The sequence below is a fragment of the Lynx canadensis genome, chromosome A2 (genome assembly GCF_007474595.2).
Source record: "Lynx canadensis isolate LIC74 chromosome A2, mLynCan4.pri.v2, whole genome shotgun sequence".
In the NCBI taxonomy this organism is placed as follows: Eukaryota; Metazoa; Chordata; class Mammalia; order Carnivora; family Felidae; genus Lynx; species Lynx canadensis.
In genome coordinates, this window is record NC_044304.2 from 46,528,151 (window position 1) to 46,554,617 (window position 26,467).

At 45.0% G+C, this 26,467-nt stretch overlaps 1 protein-coding gene across 6 annotated transcripts in view; it reads left to right on the forward strand.

The window, feature by feature from the left end:
• The window catches only part of ITPR1 (inositol 1,4,5-trisphosphate receptor type 1), a 329,086-nt gene that overhangs the window by 283,732 nt on the left and 18,887 nt on the right, over positions 1 to 26,467 (forward strand). For all 6 annotated transcript variants that reach the window (XM_030307281.1, XM_030307282.1, XM_030307284.1 and 3 more), the window contains 7 exons: positions 3,158 to 3,333; positions 7,496 to 7,660; positions 12,323 to 12,518; positions 13,869 to 13,961; positions 15,169 to 15,308; positions 15,871 to 16,036; positions 18,940 to 19,100. In XM_030307281.1, the coding sequence (XP_030163141.1) occupies positions 3,158 to 3,333; positions 7,496 to 7,660; positions 12,323 to 12,518; positions 13,869 to 13,961; positions 15,169 to 15,308; positions 15,871 to 16,036; positions 18,940 to 19,100 (1,097 nt within the window). The remainder of the gene's footprint in view (positions 1 to 3,157; positions 3,334 to 7,495; positions 7,661 to 12,322; positions 12,519 to 13,868; positions 13,962 to 15,168; positions 15,309 to 15,870; positions 16,037 to 18,939; positions 19,101 to 26,467) is intronic.

Genomic DNA, 26,467 nt, shown 5'->3' on the forward strand with positions numbered 1-26,467 from the left:
TTTTGCCCATAAATATTTCAGTGTGCATCTCTAACTTCTAAGAATATTTCAAAATATGTATAATTACCATAACATTATCATATCTAACAGAACTAACAGTAAATCATGTAATAGCCTGTCCATATTCATGTTTCTCCAATTGTCTTAAAGATGTCTTTCTATAATTGGTTTTTTAAAATCTAGCATTTTTTAACACTGCTTTTATAGTCGGGAGACAACAGGTTTTTATTTTGGCCTCTTCAGGATTTAGGTACATCCACTGTACTGGTCCCATTTATTATGCTGAGATCTTTAGGCAGTTTAAGATGGTGATTTTTTTTAATTAAAAAAAATCTTTTTAATGTTTATTTCTGAGAGAGAGAAAGAGTGCAAACAGGAGAGGGGCAGAGAGAGGGGGAGATGCAGAATCCTAAGCAGGCTCCATGCTCTGAGTTGTCTGCACAGAGCCTGACACGGGGCTCAGAACTCACCACAAGATCATGATCTGAGTCAAGGTCAGACACTTAACCAACTGAGCCACCCAGGTACCCCAGATGGTGATTAGACACTTAGAGAAAATGACTGAGACACTTAGAGTACACGGACTGGGAGAAAATATATACAAAATATATATCTGACCAAAGGCTAATATCCAGAATAAAGAACTCTTACAATTCAGTAATAAAAAGACTACGCAGTTAGAACAGTGGGCAGAAGATTTGATGAGATATTTCACAGAAGAATGGGCAATAGCACATAAAAAGATATTCAACATCACATGTTTAAAAAACTTTTTTAAAAGAGTGGGGAGCATGCCTGGGTGGCTTAATCGGTTGAGCATACGACTTCATCTTAGGTCATGATTTCACCGTTCATGGGTTCAGGCCCCACGTCGGGCTCTGCTGACAACTCAGAGCCTGGAGCCTGCTTCAGATTCTGTGTCTCCCTCTCTCTCTGCCCCTCCCCTGCTCATGCTGTGTCTTTCAAAAATAAATAAATGCTAAAAAATTTTTTTTTAAAAGATATTCATTATCAGTAGTTATCGGAGACATGTGAATGAAAACTACAATGACATACCACTAGAAACCTACTAGAATGGCTACAATTGAAAATACTGAAAAAACAGATACATATTTGTATATACACATACATACAAACACTGATTCCACCAAGTATTGGTGCCGACTTAGAGCAAGTGGAACCCCATGTACTACGCAATAGTGCATTCACTCTGGAAAACAGTATGGTTGTGTCTTAGAAAGTTAAACATATTCTTATGATCCACATATCTATTTCCATGCATTTGCCCAAGGGAAACAAAAACTTACGCCAGTTTCAAGATGTGTACTTGAATGTTCCCAGTAACGTTATTTATAAGAACACAAATTGGAGACAACAAATACCCATTAATTGTTGAGTGGATAAGTAAATTGTGGTATATCCATATTATGGAATATTACGCCGACAGAAAGAACAAAATACTTACATACAAAATAACCTGACTGAATCTCAGAAATTTGTTAAGTGAAAGAATTAAAAGCCTACCTACTAATATGATTATGTTTCCATTTTTATGAAATCGTGGAGAATGCAAGGCCCTAGTGATGGAAGGGAGGTCAGTGGTTGTGTCAGGGTGGAGATGGGGCAGCTGCAAAGAACACAAGGAAACCCTGTAGGGTCGGAAAAATGCTTACATCTTGATTGTGTTGGCAGTTACTTGTGGTCTATGACTATATAAACTGCCAGAACTCATCACGTTATGAGCTTAAAATCGGTGGGTTTTATGCGTTGTTGTTGTTTTTTTAATTGGCCATTAAGGACCATCAACTTCAGAGGCTTACACACTCCAGCCATGTGCTCTGTCACCTTGGGCAAGACATGTAACCAAGACTCTGTTTCCTCCAGAGTACGGTGAAGACAATTGTTCAGCTGGATGGGAGGATCAAATAAATGAGGATCAGTGTCAACAGCTTCCTGTGATACCTAACCATTGTTAAATGCACAGGAAGTGACATATGCCTCAATATCCATGTCTTCCTGAATTTCCCAGAAGCTTCTGCCTCTCTGTGCCCATTTCTAATCAGGTTTTCCTTTTGAAGGATATAAAAAGGGAAGAGGGAAGTGGTTGGGAGTAGGGGGAACAGTTTCTAGAGAAAAAGTGTCTCGGCGGACATGGACAGAGTGAACTAGGGCAGCCAGCAGGCTCGTGGAAGAGCTGTAACTCACAAGCGAGTCTCTTTCCTGGGTGGGGCTTCAATCCCAGCAGTTCTGGAGAAGCGAAACTCCTTTATATAAGTGGCCTTGATCATGTAGTGCTGCTTGTTTACATCTGAAGGAGACTCAAAATGTGACAGCATTTGAAATAGGGTTTTATTTTTTTTAATGAGTGTTTTACAGAACTATATTTTTAGCCGTGTTGGCTCATGTTATATAACTAAGCCGTCTCGTGGGACACTCTAAATAGAACTTGAAATAGCAAGAGATGACAAAAACTGGTATAAGCTCTTTGACTACAAGGATAATCTAATTGTAGGATGATGTTAATGATACGGAAGTTGCCTTCCTCCTTCCCTTGAAGAAATCTGATTCAGGCAGGAGACCTGCAATTTTCCTTTGCATACTTTTAATAGAAATTAGAAGTTTAGGCTTCCAGTTCATCTTCCTGAAGAGTGAAATGTGATACATGTATGGATTTTATTGATGGAACAAATCCATCTGATTAGTTCCTACTGGGTGCCCAGTGCTTCCCTCAGGGAATTTGGAACCTGGCTGGGGGGCATTTAGGGTAGGGGTGGAGGGTAGAGAAAGACAGGTAAACTGACACCCAGAAAAATAGTGTTGTATACGGATGACCAGGGTGGGGAATGAGAACACAGAGAGGGAGGGGCACCTGGCATAGTTTTCTGAAGAGGAAGGAGGTGGGGATGAGTTGATGGTGAAGACCTAAGATGAATAGGAAGGGGAGAAGAATTCCCCAGGTAGAACGAACATTGGTCAAGGCTTGCCAGTGAGAAGACATGGGTATGATGGGTTATGTCGAGGGGCACAGAATTGGAGGTAAGAATTTGGACAATGAGGCCCATTTGTTAATTGAAGAAAGTGTCATTATACCCATTTTGGTCTGTCTTTGCTTACTCGGTGAAATGCTGATCTCTGAGAGCCCCACTTGTCTTTCCAGGAACACTGGAGCCACACTGGTCAGGACTGCTGTGGACAGCCATGCTCATCTCTCTGGCCATTGTCATTGCCCTCCCCAAGCCCCATGGCATCCGGGCCTTAATTGCCTCCACAATTCTCCGGTTGATATTTTCGGTTGGGTTACAACCCACGTTGTTTCTTCTGGGAGCTTTCAACGTAAGTAGGAATACCTTCGTGGCCACTTGCTTGTTGACATGCAAACAGGAACGCCTTCCATTCTGGTTCCCGGAATCTTGCCCTGTGTTTTCAGGGCAGAAAAAGACTGTTGGGGTCAACTGTTAAAATAGCAGAAGCAAGAGCAGTGTGGGTGGACATCTCCCTCTTAACCTTCTCATGGTCCAGTGAACCTCTTAATCTGTTATCTGGGCATCGATAGTCTCCTTTTTAGGGAAAATCCCTCTCAGAAGTAAGGGAGGAAGAGGGAGAGCAGTTGAGATGTAAATTAGTTCTCCCAGTCAGGTCAAAGCTTTGCTGGGACGGGAGATTTTAGCCAGTGTAATACGTCAAATGATCGGATATTAATACAGCACACCCACTTGTGTGAGGGCCGCACAGAATCAAGAGAAGAGGCAGGAGGAATCGCTGAAACAGAAATGGAGCACATATACAGGTGAGGAGCAGATCCGTTATTTCGAAGTCAGTGGTGAAGTTTGAAAGTGCTCCTTCACTGTAGTTGAAGGATAAGTGCCAACTGACCCTGCAGGGGGACTTCTTAGCAAGTGGAGACAGCTGACACAGGACCATAAATCGGAGGGGTTTCCTGGTGAACAGAAGTAGAAAGTTTGGATATGTGAGGCAGTGTGGGGATTGAAACTGCTTTCCAGAGGTTTCTGCCCTGTTCATATAAGGAAGCTAAGGTCACTGTACAAAAATGGAAGTGATGTAACAAAATAAGACTAATGTAGTAATTCGTTGCATCAGTAAGTGTCCCCAAATGGGTGTGTTCATATGGCAGAGGCAGCAAGGACATTAGGGGAGCAGGGACCACTTCAAGCCAGTGAGCCCCAGGGGATGAGGCAGGATTGCAGCTCTGTTGTAGAATGGAAAGGATGGGCCTGAAAGCAGGGATAGAGAAGAGCATTTTCCGAGACGCCCCACAGGCCGAAGCAGTAGGGAAGGCCCAGGACACTCTGAAGAGGTGGCCAGCAGTAGAGCTCCCCTCCGTGTGGTTCAGGGAGGGCTGTGTGGGACCTGACCCCGGTACAGGTCACCAGGGCACTGCATTTGAGGAGAATGCCCTTGGACCTCATCCTCCAGGTCAGCACTTCCAGAGCATGTTTCAAGTTGATAAATCTTAGGTGAGAAGGGGGTTCCATGATCCAGTCAGTGAGGGAGAGGCTGCATTAAACAAAATAAAAGGGTTTTTACTGTAGGATTTCTGAGACACTTTAACATGCACGATAAGGGTTATGAATCTCTAAGAAAGGGAAACAGTGTATCTGTGTTTCCTAAACTTACTGGCCCACATTTTAAGTATCACGTGGAATTAGTGTGGTAGAATATAGGTTGGGAAACTCTATTCCCAGTAGTGGGAAATGACTCAAGTTTTTCTGAGCAAAGACATGGTATATACAAAGAAGTATTCTTGGCAAAATGCCCTCAAGTAGTGGCGTGTGATGTGGATTCAAGTGGGAGGGACTGGAGGCAGGTGGACCACTTAGGACCCCCAGCAGAGCTTGTGAGTAGGCGTGACAAGCCCGGGTCTTGGTCATAGTGTGGAAGCAGGAAGGAAGGGACTGATGCCACAGCTGTAAAGGAAACAGTAATGTGCGGTGGGTGTAGAGGCCAAGCCTTACACCAGAAAGCCATGGGGGCACCTTGCGCTGGGGCCTCTTCTCCAGGCCGAGAAGGCGTGACCGTCTTGACGGGGAGACGAGGGAGGCGATTCCAGCTCCACATCTTCAATCCCACATGACTGGAAAAAGAACGAGGCAACGGACAGAAAGGAAGTCATGCGGAGACCTAGTTTTCAGGGTGAAAACGCACTTAAACTGTCGACTTACTAGGCTTGAGGTGACAAAGCAAGTCATTGATGTTAGCTGTGGCATTTGGAAATGTATGAGCAGAGTGACAAAGACTCATCAGTGCTGCAGAAGGGAAGAGGAAGCCACTTAAGAAGGAAATACAGAATAAACAAGTAAAGAAAAAGGGGAAAACTCAGCAGTTCAGAGGTGGTTGTCCTGTATCGGCCGTCTGGTTGTTTTGTGTTTCTGGGCTTTAATCATTGCATGGTTCTCTCTTCTGTTACATACATCAGTTGGGGGAAAGACTTAAATTAGACAATTAATTGCCATTTCTAGTCACATTAGCTGAGTGGGGAGAGCTGAAATAACTAGCATAAGTAACTGTTCAGAGTGAACCAAAAAAGGGAAGTGATCACGTGGAGTATGTAGGAGACGAAAGGGTGGCTTTGCGCAGAGAAGGTATGCTGGCCTGCAGGGGCTGGCAAAGCACGACGAGGTGGTGTCCTGACAGCCAGGCACGGGGGCGGGAAGGGGGACATGGAGGGGCACTGGGAAAGGGGGGCTGCTGAGCCCTGTCATGTTGCAGGCGCTGGGATTAGGTGCTAAGGGCAGACAGACTGCTGCATGTGCCCTGGCAGAGTCCTGGAGACTGGGGCGGAGCTGCTACGGTGGGGAGGTGGGTCCGGAAGCCAGATGTCAGACTCCTTAAGCAGGATCCGTCGGAGGTGGGGACACTGGTCTTGGACCAAGACTGACCCTTATTTGCTGCTGAAGCAATAGAGGCAACCAGGGCAGAAGTTGTTAAGGGGCTTGAGTGGATTCAAGTGAAGTGAATTGCTCTGCTGAGCTGTTCAGAGCCCTGGCAGGTTTGAGGTCCTGGAATGTAAACCAGAGCATGGCCGTCCCCCACCCCCCACCCCGCCCTCCCCAAACCTCATCAACACAGATCATCCAGAGCCAGTGATACTCCCTCACCCTATGAAAGATCCTGTACTACCGACAGCTAGAATACTAGAAAAAAACAAAACTGGTAGACTGAATCTTTATCCTGTCTGAGAAAGCCTGACTTTCTCTTTGGGTGTGGGCTTTCGCTCTTATCTGATTGCTGAGAAGCTCACTTACACTGACCCACCAGATTAACTGGCAAAATTTCCCTAGTACCTACAGCCAAGGTAGCTAGGGCAGCAGAAGATGGTTTTACCGCATACATCTGAAAAGCTTTCTCTTCAGCCTTCTCTTGGTTCGAGTTTTTCTGTCACCATGTTGCTAGAGACAGCGTTCTAGGCTTGGGGTTTCTGTTCAAGGTGGGACTATAACAGAGTAGATCGACCTCCAGTTACAAATGTTGGGAAACCTAATCCATGCCAGTCTAAGCAAAGGAAAAAATGCATAGTTTCATGTGACTGAGAAAGGAAGATCCTAGCTTTAGGTGCAGCTGAATACCGTTGCCCAGGCAGTAGCCTCAGCATCCAGTTGCATCTTTTGGGTCTGCATTGATTGTACCCCGAGGCTCATTGGTATGGCAAGATGGATGCCAGCAGCTTCAAAGCTTACTTTCTGTCAGGTTCAAGGTCGGAAGGAAAGAACAAAGTTGTCTATTGCTGCAAAAGGTTTCATTGGGTATCATTGGTTCCATTTGGTCATGTGACTGTCCTTGAACCAATCCACATTGCCCGGGAAGTAGTATATTCCAATCAACTGGGTGGAGCCCTGCCCAGATTTCAAGGACTGATAGATGGAAAGGGACAGATCCCCAAAGGAAAATTATAAGTTATTCCCAGAAGAGGGGGCAGAGGTATACAATTCATCCTGAAGTCTCCCTTACTGTTTTTTTCCTCCAGAAAATTCTTATTTCCCCTATGAATTAGGAGTAATAAAAGACAAAAACCAACTGCTTCTCTTTACACTGCAACCCTTATAATGCCTAGAATGTAACAGAAATTCAGAAAATGCTAATATTTATGCTGATCACAGGGTTCATAGATTGAGGTCACTTATGTGTTTGACTAAGTCATATAAGAATGTTAGAAATGATTCATATCTCATTTCGAAAATCATAATTTCAGTATGTGTTAATTTTGTTTTTGTCATATACAAATGCCACTTGATTACTGTTGCTCCTGAAGTTATTTGACTACCACATAATTTGAAATATGCCTGAAAAGCAAAGTAATGATATGACTTAGATCTGCAAAATGGTTCTTGGCGTGTTTGGTGGGCACTTGGGTGCAAAAGGAAGCTTTGCTCGGGTATAGTTGCTAAAATACCTTGAGTGAAAATGGCCGTCAGCTGTCACAAAGTCTGAAGTTCGGCATGATCCATTCTTATGTGGCTGTTCCTGTCATCATTCTCAGGTCTGCAATAAAATCATCTTTCTGATGAGCTTTGTGGGCAACTGTGGAACGTTCACCAGAGGCTACCGAGCCATGGTTCTGGATGTTGAGTTCCTTTACCATTTGTTATATCTGCTGATCTGCGCCATGGGGCTCTTCGTCCACGAGTTCTTCTACAGTTTGCTGGTGAGTTCCTGGTGTGGAAGGATCTTACATGTTGAGCACCAGGAGTGCCCTGTGACCTGTGTCTCATCACAGACCCCTCCTTTTAGTGGTGATTGGTATGTCTGGTCTCACAGGAGGTCACATGCCTCATTTTGGGGATCTGGAGAGGAAAGCTCCTCAGGGAGCAGGGCAGCTAGCAGGAGAGAGGGAGGTGTGGGATCATGGTGCACGTTGGACCTTTTACTTGTCAGTGGTAGACAGTGCCTACAGTCTGGATCAGAGGATGTTCCCTCCATTGTGTCTTTGTCTTTCTTTCTTGGACTCAGCCAGCACTTACTGAGGAGAATGTTGTTGAAACCGTCATCTTCTGATAATTCTCACGGGGTCCACTTCCCAGGGAGGACGTGTAGTGACAGAAAAAGAGTAGGAGCTATTTTCTAAGTCCCTAGATTCATGACATTGAGCTCAGTAGATTTATTGGTCCAGAAGACCTTTTCATTGGAAGTGATTTTGTTCCAATCTGAGCCAAGGGAATAATGTCTTGATAGTCCGTAAAATGAGTTGGTTCGATCACCTTCCTTCCTCCTGACTAGGTTTTTAAATTATAGACCAAATATCTACTCGATCTCCTGTCATTAGAGGGAATCTATACCTGTAGAGTTATAGATAAGAAACCTTTGCCTATACCTACATCAAGTGACAGGAAGGATAAAATTGACCTATTTGCCAGCAAATCCATCCATAAAGCGACTGGAAGTATTAAAATGTGAGTGCGGTTAAAAAATGATCAAAGCCCAAGTGTTGACTCAAAGTGAGGGACTTAATTTGCAAACAGCAGAACAAAGAAAAATCTGGGAGGTGTCCTCCGTGTGGTCTCTGGACTGGCTATTTAATTGCTCTGTGCCTCAGTTTCCCCATCCACAAAATGAAAACAAGCCATCCCCCTCACAGGGCCATCACAGGGATTATGTGCAACTGTGCACGTCAGGGCCTTAGAATAGCACTACGACACGAGAAATGCTTAGCAATTCTAGCTATTATTACTGTCTTTGTCATCGCTTACTTCCTCTGCCATCCAAAACACCATAAAGAATTCACCATTCAGGTCATCAGGATTAGCTCATTCCATTAGTGGTATATGTTGGCAGGCTGAGGGAAATGGATTCTTTTACCTCATTTTAAAATAGGTCTGGCTAGACTTTGAGGTTTTAGGCAAAGAGGTCTCTGGATGTACTTGTGATGGCCATTATGGGGCCTATTTTGGTCACTGTGTATCAGAAATCTTGAGAGCCCTGTGTATAGTTCTGAGCCTGTTGGTCTCCTGCAGCGATGTCCCTGGATGAACATCTGGTATTTGAGTCGGGAAGACCCAAGTCCTCCTGGGCAGGGAGGCCGAGTTCACGTACAGGTCTCTGTCGTCCCAATTGAGGGATCTCTCCCAAGAGACAGGCGATTCTACACTTTATGTCTCATTGGTTTCATTTCCTTCTCCATACATTCAAGTCCTCTCCTTTTGGTCATTTGCAGTGCCAGCCAGTGCTACGTGTGGGGATGTCGTGGTAAGCCAAACCGATATCCTATCTTCCCTCACAGGCCTTACAGTCCAGAAAGTCATCGTTATAGCCATTTACTGAACATGTGCTGTGTGCTGTTTTCATACAGTCTCTCACAGCGACTGCGGAGGTAGATGGTATCTCCAAATTACAGATGGTGAAACCGAGGGTTGGCAAGGTTAAGTGACTTACCAAAGTCACCCAGGAAGTGCCACAGACCAGATAGCAACTTAGCTCTGTTGATTGCCCAGTCACTTCTGAAGCACAGCCCTGAACTGCCTTTCACTGGAGCTCGTGAAGAAGTCCCTGCTGCATGCATCTGTTATCTCCCAGTGCAGTCTGCATTTGTGCTGTCACATCTCTGATCTGTCACAGAGTAACCCCGAGCCTCAGGACACCTGAGCTCAGTTCCCTTGTAGAAAACGTACTAGCATCAAACTCGATTGTGGCTAGATGCCTCTCATATGTGCTTCTGGGCCTTGACTTGTCTGTGACCTCAGGTGACTTGTTGCTTTTGGTGTCAAAAGTGGTATTTAACATGTTTATTGAGAATCACAGACAGAATACTGAAACCATTCAAGTTATTCCACAAGTAAGGCGAGTCGATGACAGAGAGGAACTGGAAAGAGACCTTCAGCAGGGAAAACCCATATGTCCCAGGGCTGTGAAAACACCACACCAGCAGGCCAGAAAGGCACAGTGGGAGGGTCGGACCCCCAGACTGGCTGAACCTTGTCTCGAGCCTGCATCCAGGCAAATCCGTAAAAAATATTAACACCCTGAGATGAAACTGTGTGAAGTTTGTAGATGGACAGGTAACAGAAGAAGAAATCCATATGGTCAGTAAACCTAGAAGATTGTTCATCCTCAACGCTAAACAAATACCTGCTAGTTAAAACAGCAATGAGATCCTGAGCCATGCCTCTGATGTATGGAAAGGTTCAGAGGCATGAGCATGCTCGGGTCTCAGGTGGGTGTGCAACAGCAGGCACCGGCCTCTGACAGCATGGACTATGCAGTACAGCCTTTTGGGAACGCAATGGGGCGACATAGTCTGTTACAACATTTGGCCCAACAATTTCCTTTCTGGAAGTTCTCCAAAAAGAAATAACTGGACAAGTATGTATAGAGGCAAGTACAGAATGTGCATCACAGCATTATTTTTAATGACATGCAATTTAAAACATCTTGACTGTTTTTTAAAAAAAAGGTAAATACTTCGGTTAAGTAAACTGTGGTTTTTCCATATACTGACATTCTAGGTGATTATTTTTGACGTGAAAATGTTTGTGATTGCTTGGTGAAAGAGCCTGACTGTATGCCACTATTACGGTATATTATATATATTACATTTTTTCTAATAAAGGCAGAAGGAGAGAACTTGAGTCGATGTCTATAGATGGTGGAGTTATTGGTGATTTTTGGTTTTCTGTGTGCTTTTCTCTGTTTTCAAAGTTTTCTTCATTAAACGGGTAATTCACTAATTAGAAGACAGTTTTTCCTGTATAAAGTAATGCATATCCATTGTTTCAAAGCCAGAAGTTATAGGTGAGTGAGGAAAAAAAAAAAATCACTTGTCGTTTCAAGAACTTGGTGGCTATATAATCTTAGAGTTCTTACCGCCCCGCCAAAACAAGCGTCATTTGTTGATTGTCTGAAGTTGCTCTCACTTGCTGCTTCATAGCGGCTTGTTGGAAAATATTTAACCAACGTTAATAGCAACATTAGCCTTTTGTACTCTTCAATTGATGAAACACCTCTTCCTTGCTTCCTTCCTTCCTTTTGACTATGCTCCTTTACCCAGTGTCCTTCACGCAGGTCTCAGGACACAGATTGGCGTTATGGAGGCAGAAGGGCTAATTGACCAGAAAATGAACTCAGATGTAAAGCTATAAATTGGAAGGGACTCAGAGATCAGCTATTTCATTCCGCTGATTTTACAGATGAGGAAACTGAGGTCCAGAGAGGTTACAGAGCTCCGCCAACATCTTGCTGCAAATTAAAAGCAGAGTGAGGATTGAAACCCTTGTCCCCTGACTCACTTGGCTGTGCAGTCATTCCCAAAAGCCAAGTGGAGGCAAAACCTTCAGAAAATGCAGTCGATGTCAGCACAGAGGCCAGATTAAAACTAGCCCCCAGGTCCAAGAATTAGCCCACAGAGTTCTCCTCCATGTCTCTTTATTCTTTCTCCAGCCAAATATCTGAAAAAACAACCCATCAGTCCCCCCATACCTAGAAGTACCTACAGGCCAACTTCTTGCACAGAGGAAGTCTCTTTGCAGAGGGCAAGCCTAGACTGAACCCACAGTGCACTTCAGGGGATCTCTGCCTCGCCCTGCCACTAGAGAAATGGGAAAGGTTTAGACTTCCTCTTGTATTACCACCACCAGTGATCCTGCCATGAGCTTTGGGACCTTGGCCTAGTCCCTTCATCAGGAAATTATAATTGCCATTTACCATGAGGCACTCAGCATGTAAGGCTGGCCATACGGGATGTACCATACACAGTATATACATCACGTAGCTCTTGTTCACTACAACTCTCTGTCCTCCCGTCTGCACATGAGGAAACAGAGGCTCAGAGGGAAGGAGAAAGAACCTAGCTTGCTGTTGTGATGTCCTGTGGTTGAACTAAGATTTGCACCTCTTAACTCCACAGTGCCCACTGCCTGCACTGCCCGGTTGGGTGTGGCCTTCTCCTTGAGGCTCTCAGCTCTGGGAGGACAAGGACCAGGGCTTGCCCACTCCCGCTTCCAGAGTGGCTGGCCCTTAGCAGAAGCTCAGTAACTACTCCATGAATGCACACTCATCACTTTCCTCTCCCTTGCTTGCTGAAACTCACTGGTACCACCCTGTATTTGTTCCCTCTACAAGCACCTCTAAACTGTCTGAGTAACTCTTGAAATTCCAACTGGTTCCCTCCTTCCTTTCCTATGCTTATTTCCCTTATCTCAGTTTTCATTAAGACAGGCAAGTATGAAGTGTTAAGAAAACAGTAGAATGCTTCTGAGTTGTTAAAAGGGTAAATTCTCTATAAATCAAGTTGTCATTATGAGATATGTAATCTACATACATACATCTAATATAGAGGTTTCTTAAAACCATCGCATTGTCTTCTTTGTTTTTAAAGCTTTTTGATTTGGTATACAGAGAAGAGACTCTGCTTAATGTCATTAAAAGTGTCACTCGCAATGGCCGGTCCATCATCTTGACAGCAGTTCTGGCTTTGATCCTGGTTTACCTGTTCTCAATAGTGGGCTATCTTTTCTTCAAAGATGATTTTATCTTGGAAGTAGACAGGTTGCCCAATGAAACAGCTCTTCCAGGTGAGTTTGAGTCTTCTCATCTTTTTTTTAATGTTAAAAAAATATTTCTTAATTGTAAGTGAACTAAAAGAGAATGATGACTTTAGCAGTGTAGGTATCTCCCCAGCACTGAGAGCATGAATTCTGAATAGAGGGCTTAGTCGTCGCTTTATTCAAAGGGTGGTAGGATATATCAAATGCTGAGTGGGAGTGTCCAGAGCCTACACTTACTTTATTGCCTAAAGTCATATTTTAAACTAATAGGACTTATTCAAAAACAGTTTGACCATATATGTTGAAAGATAGGAGGGTGTATCCCTCTGGCTTGGTAAATCTACTTCTAGGAATTGATCCTTAAAGGAAAAGCCTTCTGCCTGTGCATGCAGAAATGATGTGTATGAAGGATGCTGACTCCACTGGGAAACTGGAAGCAGTCTAAATATCAAGTGTTTTATTAGACTGCAGTCCTCTGGGGTGGCTTGCCCTACAGTTAAGACACATCTTTATAATCCTTCAATGAAAAGCACCCACAAATATATGGGAAACTGCAGAATAATAACTATAATAGGATCCACGTATATATTTTTAAAAATTAAAAGCTCACATACGTCCTTTAAAATATGGAAGAATATACACCCCCCCCTCCCCCAGCAGTGGCTGTCTCTGGGGCTTGTTTACTATATACAAGTTTGACAATGTGTATTATTTTTATATAGAGCAAGAACAGTTTTGAGAATGAAATAAAATGATTATATACTTGAGTGAGTGATACCCAAGTCTTCCTTTGTGTCAATCACAATATTTTAACACCGTTAAGTGAAATGTTACTGGTTTTTTATCAGGTAACCAGAGGCCCCGAGTCCAAGGAACAAAGTAGAATTATTATCACTGGCTGCGCCAGGCAGCCTTTTTCTAAATGCTGCATTCTTGGCATGTTATTCCAGCTTCCAAGTTGACACTGACTGAAATTTCCTGCCAACCATCTTAGGGTTCTGAACTAAACTGGTCTGGACCTTGGATTTCCGCTCATGCCTGCTGATGCTTTCCGTGCAGACTTGGTGTAAATCTTGCTGGAGTCTGTACGCTCAGTAGTATTTGTCGAAGAGTTTCAGCTGTGTGTCTTTAAAGTTGGAGAGGTGCTATTTAAGTGCGATATTTCTAGTAAGCCTACAGGAATTGACATTTCTGGCTTCTTTCCCATCCAGATCACCAAATGAAAGTGTAAATTGCATCTCTGCCTTGAATTTATATGCAGGAATGTAGGGTGTTATTTATGTAAAGAATTGTTTAATCAGCCGTGAATTGGGGACTTCAAACATTTTAACCATATGCTGCCAGATTGTTCATCATAAAATTTCCTCTCTCTCCCAGAAGCCGGAGAGAGTTTGGCAAGCGAGTTCCTGTATTCTGACGTGTGTAGGGTGGAGACTGGGGAGAACTGTTCCTCTCCTGCACCCAAAGAAGGTAGGAATGTGTAGCCTTAAGCCCCGTGTTAGTGACAGGCCCCTCTTGAAGCTTAGAGGGCGCACATGACATTGGAAGCAGATGGAAGCAGATTTACTCTTGAGAAGTAAGGCCAATAGCAAAGAGTAAAGACTGGGAGAGAGGAGGGAGATGAAAGGGAAGAAGGTCTAATACCTGCTTGATTGATTCAGCCACTATTTCCTGGGTGCCCTCTAGTTGCCAGGGACTGTGCTATATATACTCTAAGATACGCCAGTGTAGTGGGGTAGGCAGCCAGGCAGGCACCTTGCTGATGACTGGAGAGTATGCTAATGCTAGGAACAAGGACAGAATACAGAAGAGAGGCACCCAGCCTAATACTGGAGTAAGAGAATCCCCAAGGAGGTGATAGCTAAACTAAAATGGTAAAATCTTGGACAGAGGAGGAGGAGTGAGTGTTCCAGTTAAAGGGAATAAGGTGTCCAAAGACTTTGAGGTAGAATATACCATGTTGAGGGATACAATGATCATGAGGAAGAGTAGTAGTAAGAAATGAAGCCAGATGGGTCATCAGTAGGCCAGATCATGAAGGATCTTACATGTTAGGCTAAGAAGGTTAAACTACATCCAAAGGATGAATGGAAGTTGTTGAAATCCAGGAGTGATCTGTGTTTTTAGCAAGACCATTATCACTGCAACTGGAGAAAAGAACAAGATAGGCAGCAAGACATGGTTCTTTTTCCAAAAATGATGAAGAATGAATGGACAGCGTCCAATATAAAGTGATTTATCTAGAGGACCTGCTGTAAAACGTTGCTGGGTTTAGCCAGTGAGGAGCTTGGGTCCTATGGGATTACCCTCAGCTGAGAGACAAGATGCTCCTGACTCAGAGTATTAAGCAACTTATCTAAGGTCAAACACCTGTTCTGAGCTGGGACTGGAGTTTAAAATCTGAGAAGGATAGGGAATATTATAGATTTAATATAGGGAAGGGCACTTGTGATTTGGCTTGAGAAACTAGCAGGGGTTGGTGATGAAAACAGAATTGCCCCCAGGTAACCTCAGATATTTGAAAGAAAGTATTTGATACCTGATTCCTTAGTTTTACTCTTTCTTGTTCCCATGTGTCTGTCAGCTGGCAAGATGGCATTCAGGAAAGACAGTGTCAAAATCATGGTACGTCTTTTCCCACATGCTGTAAATCTGTTGTTTCTTACCACATTCATAGAGCTGGTCCTCACAGAAGAGACGGAGCAAGACAAGGAGCACACGTGTGAGACACTTCTGATGTGCATTGTCACGGTGCTGAGTCACGGGCTGAGGAGCGGGGGCGGAGTAGGAGACGTGCTCAGGAAACCATCCAAAGAGGTAGCTGGATCCTGACGGGAAGGCAGAGGTGGGGGGAGGTGGCTGGATCCCGAAGGGAAGGCAGAGCTGGGTGGGGGTGGGGAGCAGCACGCAGAGAGCTTGCATGGAAACCGAAGACAGAGGCAGAGCTGGAGTAGTGATGAGGAGACGTGCAGGACTGGCCAGTTGAGGCTTCTCTCCCCTCCATCCATGGCCTTAGTATCAGGGTGCAGGGAAACCCTCTTTGTGGAAAGCCCCGCCCACTCCACGTACTGAAATGCTCGTGCAGGGCTGGGTCTGGCCTGCCTCAGCACATCTCCCAGACACCTTAGATCCCAGGAAGCTGTTCTTGTGCACATGCCACACAACACTTGCAGAACCGACAGTCTGGGCAAAGGGCTTGAAAAGGGACACAGTTGTGACTTTTCAAGTTTGATGCCCAATTTAACTTGTGACAGAGCAGACCAATAGGGTGAGGGTGAGCCCTGAATGTCGGGCGCGTCGAGTCCTCCTCCTTCTGCCCTGAGCTCTGTGGGCCAGAGGATGGTGGGTCACGTTGCTGATGGCAACGCCTCTTTTCCAGGAGCCCCTCTTTGCTGCCAGAGTAATCTATGACCTCTTGTTCTTCTTCATGGTCATCATCATCGTCCTTAATCTGATTTTCGGGGTCATCATTGACACCTTTGCTGACCTGAGGAGTGAAAAGCAGAAGAAAGAGGAGATCTTAAAGACCACGTGCTTTATCTGTGGTGAGTGTGGCAGCCAGCCTCAGCAGGGAAGCGCGGGCTTTCTGTGGGAGAGGCGCTGCCCTCTTGCCCTAGCATCTCTGGCCTTGGCGTCGGGTGGACTTCGGTTCTGCCTCTGCCGGGCAGTGTTTGGAGTGCCCGTCAGTTCCCTGTAGGGGTTGCCTGTGCCAGTTTGTTTTAAGGAACGAAGTGTGGGGTGGCGGGGATGTGATCGCACAGGATCGGAAATGAACATGGCTTATGGTCTTGTGTTTGTTGGGCTGCCGAGCATCTCCTGGTCCCGTCCTAAGTAACCAGAATGGAGATCTTCGTCCGGTTCCAGCCTGTGGATGTCTTCACTGCAGATGGTATCAGGCATTAAGTGAAAGAATATTCCTCTTAGAGTGTATGGTGAAGGTGTCAGGAGTCAGACCTGGGTTCTGATTAAGTTACTGCAACTTAGTAGTCGTGTAATCATGGTATAGTCCCTTCAGTTCTCTGAACTTGAACTGCTCATCTGTGAAATGGATGCAATAATATGTACTTCTTTGCATTATTGTGGGGCTACAAGAGTCAGTTTATGTAACACAGCTAGCACAGAACCTGCACATTGTAGGTGCTCGATGATGAGCAGTAAACTGCAACAGAAGAGAGGTACAGGGGATACCCAAGAAACCATTGTCACTATAACTGCAGAAAAGTATATGTAAATGTAAACTAATCATGTAGGGATCTGGGAGCTGAGTAGTCATTTCAGGATTATTCATAATATAGTTACTGAATATATAAATTTCCTATTGGTACAGATGCTCACAAAATGAGCATTTTCCATTTCAAAACTTAAATCTTTGCTTTTTGCCCCCTGAAAACCACTTAAAGCCTTTTGTTTTGAAATAATTCCAGAGTTACAGAAAAGTGATTAGAGCAGTACAAAGAATTTCTATACACTCGTTAACCAGACTCCCCAAATAGTAATAATTTACCTAATCTGCTTTACTCATAGTTTTTCCGAAAAGTCAGAGATTGGCTGGCATGATGTATCTTTATCCCTAAATATTTCAATATATATTTCCTAAATAGTAAGCTGTATATATACACACAGACACACGCACACACACACACACAGCATGGTTATCAAAATTAGGAAATTAACAAAGATACCATGTTATCACTCAATCTCCAGACCCTATTCAGATTTCACCCTTTATCCCAGAAATGTCCTGTACAGCAAATGAAAGCCCAGGTCACGTCATTGCATTCACTTGTCACGGCTCATTAGCCTCCATTGACATTTTTTAAGAGTTTGGTCATTTACTGTGTAGAATGTCCCTTGGTTTTGGTTTCTCTGATGTTTCCTCACAATAGAAGTGGGGTATGCATTTTTTTATAGGAACATCAAAGAAATCTGTTTTTTTTCTCCTCAGTGCATCATTTCAGGAGGCATGAGATGCCCACTCATAACCAGTGACATGAACTCTGATCACTAGGTTAAGGTGATAATTGCCAGGTTTTTCCACTAAGTTAGGTTTTTATCTCTTTGTAATTAAGAAACATTTTATGGGGAGATACTTTGAGATCATGTAAATACCCCACTATCCCTCAAATTAAACATTAATCCAGTAGCTTTAATGTCCACTAATGATTTCTGCCCGAGTCTTTTATTAGGATGGCTCTCCAATGATGATTTTCTCATTTTACTATTTTTGCCTTTGTTAACTGGCTTGTTCTTTTAAATAAAAACTCTCTCTTCTCATTATGTATGTATACTATATATGTGTAAGTACTTTTGGATTTGTAACAACATGGATTCCTATATTTTTATTTATTTCAATGGATTATAATCCTTCAGTATCATTATTTGCTTTAATAATCAGATTTCCCCAGATTTGTCCAGCAAGAGGCCCTTCAGTGTGGTTTCTGTTTTACCATGGCACCATAATTTTTTATGTACTTTCCTTACATTTTTAGTTCCATGAGCTGTTCATTTCAAGCTTAACTTGTACTTCCCTGACCCAACCCTGGTATCACCCATTTCTCCAAAAAGTCCTGGTTCTTTTTAGCAGAGAATGGTATTTGGAAGCTAAAATCTAGAAGATCTGGGATCTAGGTGTGCTCATTCCTGCTGGAGTGCCACTGCCAGACCCCAGAAGGGTTATTAGGGTGCAGATGAGGAGTACACATGTAAATGCATACACCTGGGTGTTTGTATACACATACATATGTATTGACACATTTCTGTATCTATTTTATATACATATGAAAAAGGATGAGTTCATACCCATAGCTCTAATTCCAATTCAACGTTACGGTGTTTATCTTTCTCCCTTTCCATATTTGTGCTCTCTTCTTTGACAGTGAGAAATCTGGCTCCCATGATATACCACATAGTTCTTTGATCGATCCAAGAATATACAGAAACTAGTCTCACAATTGCTCACCCAGACCTCTGCAAAACAAACTTACCAGCTAGAGTTCAAAATGTGCTTAAAGTTCTTTTTGTCCTCATTCTGTCTCTTCAAAAATCTTTTAACATGTGTACATTTTGGCATCTCCCTGGGAGAAGGGACCTCACATTCACCAGTTGCCTGCTATGCATGAGCAGGTCACACCTGTGCTCATTTAAGCCTGAGCACTCCTAGAACGCAGACGGCAGTCCCCTGTTCCCTGATGGAGCAACTGAGGCACGTGGAAACTAAACAGTGACCGGTAAGGGTCAGAGGTGGGACTCAGACCGAAGTCCATCTCTCTCACATCCTGTGTCTTTCCTGCTGTGATGTAAAAGGGAATGCATGTAGAAGGCCAACAGAATACAATTCTTCACCAAGATGGGAGCTGGAACCACAGACTCCTCTCTGGACAGTTCTCTCACAGATTTTTCTAGACCATGGCTGCTCACTTGGGGCCGGGGGCTTTCTGTCTCTCCTTAGGCTTGGAAAGAGACAAGTTTGACAACAAGACTGTCACCTTTGAAGAGCACATCAAGGAAGAACACAACATGTGGCACTATCTGTGCTTCATCGTGCTGGTGAAAGTGAAGGACTCTACAGAGTACACCGGGCCCGAGAGTTATGTGGCAGAAATGATCAAGGTGAGCAGGAAGCTCCTGGAGGCAGCTCGCGCTGGGGCCAGACAGCAGGTCTGTCCTCGCGGCTCACGGCCTGGTGCTGGGAGCCAGCGGGCAGGTCACACGGCAGGAAAATAACATCTCACGCTTAATGGGCTCTTATCATAGTTCAGGTATTAAACTCTAGAACTTTGTGCGTCCTCTCAAGTGAACTTCAGAAGCACCGGGCAGGTGGTATCATCTACACTTTAAAGGAGGAAACGGTGAGGCTCTAAGAGGTTCATGCACAGCCACCTAACTGGGACTGGAGTTTTCACCTAGATCTAACTCTGTAGCCTGATTTCCCATCTCTGTGTACTCAGCCTCTTCTCTTCATTATGGCTGCTTTTCTGTTTTCTCCTTAAATAAGACCTGTCCCTAAGAGATAGCTTTTAAAAATGATCAGTCGTTGTAATTCAGCTTGGTTTGTTTGGCCTCGGCCTACCCTTTCTGGGAGATGCTTCGCTAATCATCATAAAGGGATCATATGACAGAGGAACTGGAATCCCAAATTAATCTTGTTGCTGTTGGGGAGCGTGACCGCCATGTCCTGGGAGGAGGGGGAGCTGCTGCAGTTTCCAGAGCACTCTTCTCAGTCAGGGCTTTGTGGAGGCACGAAACGTGTGCCATAAGAGTCCCAGGCCAGCTGTCCTTTCATACGTGTGGTTTCTGAACTTCGTTAAAACGTTCAGGGGCCTCGGTAAAGTGAGGAGGCATGATCTGTGAAGTCTGGGGAGCCTTTGTGATTTGCACTAGCTCACTTGGGGGAGAGGGAGCCGTTAGCTCGTAAGAAAGACTACACAGTTCGTTGACTCTCCTTCCAGTTGCCAAGGACTTAAGCACTCAGCCCGATAATGAGTTATCCTAAATGAACCCTTCTGTGTTTTTTATGCAGATGTGATTGTAAAGCTTTTTATCTAAAGAAATCTCAGGTGATGTGTGTTCGTATAAATATCATTGTATGCAGCAGATGCAGCCAGGTTCGTTCTTTTCTTGCTGGCAGGTCAGCAGTCATGTGGTAATAGTCTTGAAAACCCCCATTTGACACCAGCTCAAAGGACTCTGGGTTCTGGAAGGCTTTCTGGGGATACTGTGCCGTCTGTACCTTTGAGGTCCTTAAAGTCTAATGCCATGCTTCTGAAACTCAGTGTACATACAAATCATCTGAGACAGGTTTAGAGTTTTGATTGTGATTCAGCGGGCACTGTCAGGACTTGAGGTGGGGCAGCTCCAGCAAGCTACCAGGGGGTGCCCACGCTTCTGGTTGGTGGGTCATGCTTGGAGTAGTGAGAACCTAACTGAAGAGACAAAACAGATGCTGATTTGAGAAATGATCCTCTAAACTGGTGATGTGGGTGCTAAGGACAGGTATTCCTAATACTCTGTAAGCATTTAGCATTTTCTGGCTTGTAAAGCTCTTTCACATATTTTACTGTGTTTGTAATTAAAATTACCTTAAGTGGGGAACCAATCCGAGAGAACTTGGAGGTTCTCTCCAAGAGAAATCGATGAGGCTTGACAGAGGAGATGACTTTTAAGGGGTTTTGAAAGAGAGAGAGTCACCAATTAGCAGAGGTGGGGGAGGGGGAAAAAAAAACATAAGGAATGAGAGAAAGATGCGAGTTCCAGAATGCGGTCAATAGATGTTCTTTCTCTCTTACAGATGAAAGCCACGCTCAGGGTTAGGTAGCTTGCCCAGAAGGAGGGAACCAGGGATCGGGGACAGCCACGCTAGACCGTAGACGAGGAGGGAGCCGGCAGCACTGGGCTGGCCTGGGACGGGACTGGTTTTTAAGGTTAGGAATTCTGATGGTCGCCAGTGCAGATTTCCCGTTAGGTCTCCAGGGTCAGGACACATCAACTGAAAAAGTTCTCAGCGCCTTTCTTTTCCTGCAGTTGTTGATGTTGCCAAACGAAGACATTCTGTCAGCATGATGCTGACAGAGACTGGTCTGCATACACACACATAAGTCGCTTCATTTGCATTAAGTCCTATAACGCAGAGAGGAGAGTACCTCTAGTTTTTACCCTTTTCCGCATTCTTTTTCTCCCTCACTTTGTGTGCTTCTCTCAGAAGTGTTTGTGTCCTATCTTTAAATCTTTAGGGGCCAGTTTTAAAGTTTTCTGTTAATCCCCTTACTTTACAGTCAGAGAAGATTCTGGTGCACTTTTAGGTTTCTGTCTCAATCACGTAAAGGGGCCTTGTGAGCCGTCACCTGGTGAGGATTAAGTGCCGGAAGTCACCACCCAGCCTGCTCAGAGCCCACTGCTTGGCCATGCTTTGAAAAAATCCAGCATTCAGTGTGCTTTCCTCATCCACATCATTCTTAAATTGTACAAGAACTTCTTGTCAAAAGACCTAAAAATATGTAGCATCAAAAGATTGTTAACTCTGAAATGTCAGAGTTGCTGAGGAACCAGACGTTTTGTGCCCTTAGCGAGGGCTCAGGAAAAGCGTTAGATCCACTGGCTGAAAGGCAGTGCCTTTTGCCGACACCATTTTCAGTGGTGCCTAGTGTTAAGGTTGCACGCATCCCTGCTAGGGACTCCCCGGAGAACACTGGCCACAGGAGGTTGGGTCCTGGGGGTGTTCAGCTGGAAGTCCGTGGGAACTCAGAGCTGCGAGGGGCATGCCTACGTGGTGGACCCATTCAGTCATACCCTGCAGGGCAGCCACAGCCAGGAGAGGAGGTCCTCTGAACATTCCCCCCGAGGAGGCAGGCATCCTGCCCTCCACCCAGGGAGGAAAAGCCAGGTGATCTCTCTGAGAAGCCACCTCTATTACTCTGGGATCAAGGAGAGAGAAGGGCAGCTAACCATGTCAGAGATGGAAGAAAGAGTCAGCTGGCCGCTCACCTACTCTTTCACTTACCTCATGTCCCAAAAGATCTCAGTGAGACAGGCTCTTCTGGGACTTGGTTTTCTCAGGAAAACCACCTCTAGCCCACTGGCTGGAGGCCGGGGGTCTTTAGCTCTCCCTCAGCTCATGAATTAAGATCCCAGAGACTCATTAAGAACTGTGAAGTACCAGCTGCCTATAGACAACCCAGAAGCCTGGAGCAGAAGAGGCCCCAGGTGGTCAGTGCGGAGGGGGAGGAGCTTCACAGCTGCCCTGAAAACAGCTCCCTGCCAACAGGGGTGTCAGGGAGGGCGAATAGGTTTTCATCTCAAAAAACAAGGAAACACTGTGTTTCTTGCCATCTCAGGAGGGAAAGAAGGAGCGTGTGAAGATCACGGTAGAGGACTCAGCACCCACATGTTCACCCACAAATTAACTCTCGTCTGAACAGAAGAGAAGATTGTATATTCTCTTCTCTCTCCTTGCCCTCTCTCCTTTCAGTAGAGATGAGGCTATCCCTGGCAGAGCCAAGGCCAGGCTGACGCCTCCCATGAAGTCCTTCCTCCCTAAGCATTGGATTTGGAGGCAGAGAATCCAAGATGTGAGTTTTGACTCTGCTCCTTCCTAGCCATGTCGCTCCAGGAAGTCAGGGGACTTCCCTGACCTGAGTTACTGTCTGTAAGTGGGGTTAATACCACCTCACAGGTCCACTGGGTGGTGGGAATGAGATGAATACGGGGAACCCGGGGGTGGATGACAGAAGGGCCAGATGGACGGACAGAGCAGTCAGCAGGGAAACAGAGTGCAGTGCTGACAGAGAGCTGACGCAAGCATCGCGTCCTACACTTCCACAACTGTGTAAGATGTCTTGGCTGTTGGCACACTGTTGCTTAGAAAAGTCAGAATGGGCATCCTGACTCCAAGAAGTTCCTCCCATGGAAAATTCCGGCTTCTTCATGGCTCTTAAATTTAACATCTTAAGTGCTGTTAAATGTTGAGATAGGACAAAGTTGACAGTAGCATTCGTTCTCCATCGAACTGGCCTCCATACTTGTGACTAAACACACAATCTGTGTGTCTAGAGGTGTCCTCCACTCACATTCACAGCCCAGGACCAGGGGTTCAGGTAACTTGGGGAGTGGCCCCTGAGTTCTGTATGTTGGGTTCTGTCACGACTGGACTTGGCTCCCTGGTGGATTCGTCCCTCGACTCCATACACGTGATGGGAGGTGGGCTGTAACCAGCGCCTCAGAGGGGAAGCGAGGCCTCCCCTGTGACTCTGTACGGATCGCCCAGTATCGCTCCTTCTGGAGATGCAGTCTCAGATTCGTTGACTCAGGCCCCAGACAGAGCTGTACTTTCAGAGAAATGTGACTACGGAATGACCTCACTCAGCCCTGGCAGTTCAAAGCAAGAGAAAAAAACCCTGAGTTTCCTTCCTCTCCCCATAGGAACTTGATTTTTGTGCTACCATGTGGAGTTTTAGTGATAGCCTTTTATGATAAGCAGTTTTATTAGCCCTGAACTGCATTCAAATTTTCACAGTAATTTATGTCGCATACTTTTTAAATTTTTTTTTTTTAAGGTTTAGTTATTTTTGAGAGAGAGAGCACTAGCCAGGGAAAGGCAGAGAAGGAGGGAGACACAGTCTCCAAAGCAGGCTCCAGGCTCTGAGCTGTTAGCACAGAGTCCGACGTAGGGCTCAAACTCATGAACCTATGGGATCATGACCTCAGCCAAAGTCAGACCCTTAACCCACCGAGCCACTCAGGCGCTCCTGTAGCACACGCTCTTTTTCAGTAATTCAACATTCTTTGATTTGTACCCACTGCTGACTGAAATGAGAATTTGTTAGTCCATAGATAATGACACAATCAGATATATTTAACCTGGATAAGTGATAAGTTAGTTGTATCTTTGCCTGAAGGAATTTAAATACTGCACATTGGGCATGTCGTACATAAAAGATCACATATATGATTCCCAGCAAAGATGCAGCAGCCCAATTTTCTGTGACAGTCAACCTCAGGAGAAAAGCCAGTGCTTACTTTGTTAAGCAGAATAAGTTATTCCTGAAAGTTAGAAACTCCAGGAATATTAAGAAGGAAGATTGGTAAAGACCAGACTATAACTTAAACTATACAAGTACAGATTTTATTAATGAAATCTAGATTTCCCCTCTGTACTTGGAATTCTACCTTCAAAAATAAGTTCTACTTTCAGAATTGTGTTTTTGAGTGAATTGCAGGGTGATAAGAGAGAATGCTGTGGGTCTGATTTCAACATCCCCTGCTACCTGGAGCTGCTCCTGACCCTTCTCTTCTCCCATATGGCATGTTAACTGACCACCGGGCCAGCTGGGGAGAACCTTCTCCTACCGCAGCCTGAGTGTCCTGAGAAAGGCTGCTTCCAGAGGAGTGGACTCTGCTGTACTCTGCCGTAACAAGGCAGACTGGATAATAACTCTGATAACAGGCCATGTTTAATCATTACGTACTGATATAAATGCTTTGCACACATGATCCCAATTACTCCCCATAACAGCATTGTAGATAGCACCATTACCATTTTACAGATGGGAAACTGGGGCCCAGAAAGGTTGAGCAGCTTCTGCAGGGTCACCCTGCTAGGAAGGGCTGGTGCTGACAGAACCCACCCTGGGGCTGTCCTGACCTGTGCATATACAGTGTGGTTTCCCTCTGCGTTGACACGCAGCCCTCAGTGTCAAGAACCTGCAGCTGTTGGTCAGGCTGAATCTGGTTTTCCTGCCTTGGACTGGCTCATCCCCCAAGGGCCTCCTTCCATCCGGGTGGTGCTGAATTAGCCACCTTCAAAAGAGGCAAGGCCCAGCAAAGGCCCCACTGGGGGTTGGGAGAAGGGTGAGGAAGACTGACCCCCTGGGTGGTGCTGAGTGGCTAACGCATAAATCAATGAGATAGAAGCTCTGTGCAGTAGATGAGTGTTAATTCCCTGAGCTGCCGCCAGCACAGCTAGTTAGGGAACCCCCTTGAGTCGAATACTACAGGGGTTATAGGAATGACGGGAGTTCAGGAAAGGCAGAGCCAACTCTTGCGAAGGGTGTATCTGAAATTATGTGTTAATTCTAACTCGGTAAAATCTGATGAACCTCCTTACCTTCACCTGAGCCTGGAACAGGGAATGCTCGTTCCTTTCGTGGCCATTATTTGAGGGGGGAGAGGTGTCTAAGGTAAGGGGAAGGAAAATTCACCAGAACCATAGACAGACGGGCTTCCACACCCGAGTGACTCATCTGAATGGTTAGAACTCCCTGATAATTAGAGTGTCTGATCCATCATCCTTTAAGCCTGGTGCTGACTTTTTCTCATAGTGAGAACAGACCACGCTCTCCCTCCCTCCCTCCCTCCCTCTTCCTCTCTCTCTGTCTTCCTCCCTCCCTTCCCCACGCATGCTCTCACACACTATTCCACTAGAGACTTCTCAATTTGTTCCAGCTTGTATTAATTCACTTGACCTCTTCAGAAACTAGTTGTATGGGGATATAAAAGCAAAGAAACAATCTTCTAAATCAAAAGTAGTGTCATGGCAGCTGGTGAAATGCTGTTAGAAAATAGTGCCTTCTTTCACATAAGAGGAGAGAGTCCAGGAGCCTCCATTCCTGGAAAATGCTTTGCTGAAAGCCCTTTTCAATTTGCATCAAAAAACTATGTAGGAGGTGGCTCAGTCAGTTAAGCATCCGACCCTTGATTTAGTCTCAGGTCATATGTCATGATTCATGAGATCAAGATCCGTGTGGAACAACATGCTGACCGCACAGAGCCTGCTTGGGATTCTTTCTCTCCCTCTGCCCCTTCCCCACTCGTTCCCACGATCACATGCTCTGTCTGTTCTTCTCTCTCAAAATAAAGAAATAAACTCTTAAAAAAACATGTAAGAGGGAGATGTTTTTGCTAGAAAATACCTCCAGTTAAATTTTCCAAGCAAAGAAATTCTCTTAGCAAATAAAGCACTACTAAACATCGATGAGGAAATACTGTAAGAAGATTCAAAGCCATAGGGCATCTGGCCTTAGCAGATCATGTTGATCTGTATTAGCTAAGAAGACACAGGAAGCAAGCACGTCAGAAAGCAGTGTGTTAACAAGGGCAAAAGATCAGAATAGGAACTGAATTACCTACATGTCACCGACTTCTTTTAAGAGGGGAAATGACCCAAGTCTTGCACCTTTCTTGACCCAAGAGAGAGCCTTGGTGCTAGAAAATCTGCAGGCGGGCACTTGGCGAAGTGAGGGCAGCAGCTTTCTGCCCGAGGAGCTCCGTGAAGGGACGAAAGGAAATAACTCGGGACAGAAATGGAAACCAGGAATTACTTGTGTTTCATAATCAGATAAGAGTGAGTCCGTCTGCAAGGAGGGAATGCTGGTAGTGGTCTTGTGAGCAGAAAAGTGAACGTAAACGTCAACCCGAAGGGTCTCAGCTCAAGGCAATGAGAAATGGGGAGTCCCTAGTAGCCAGGACTGAGAGTACAGTGCCAG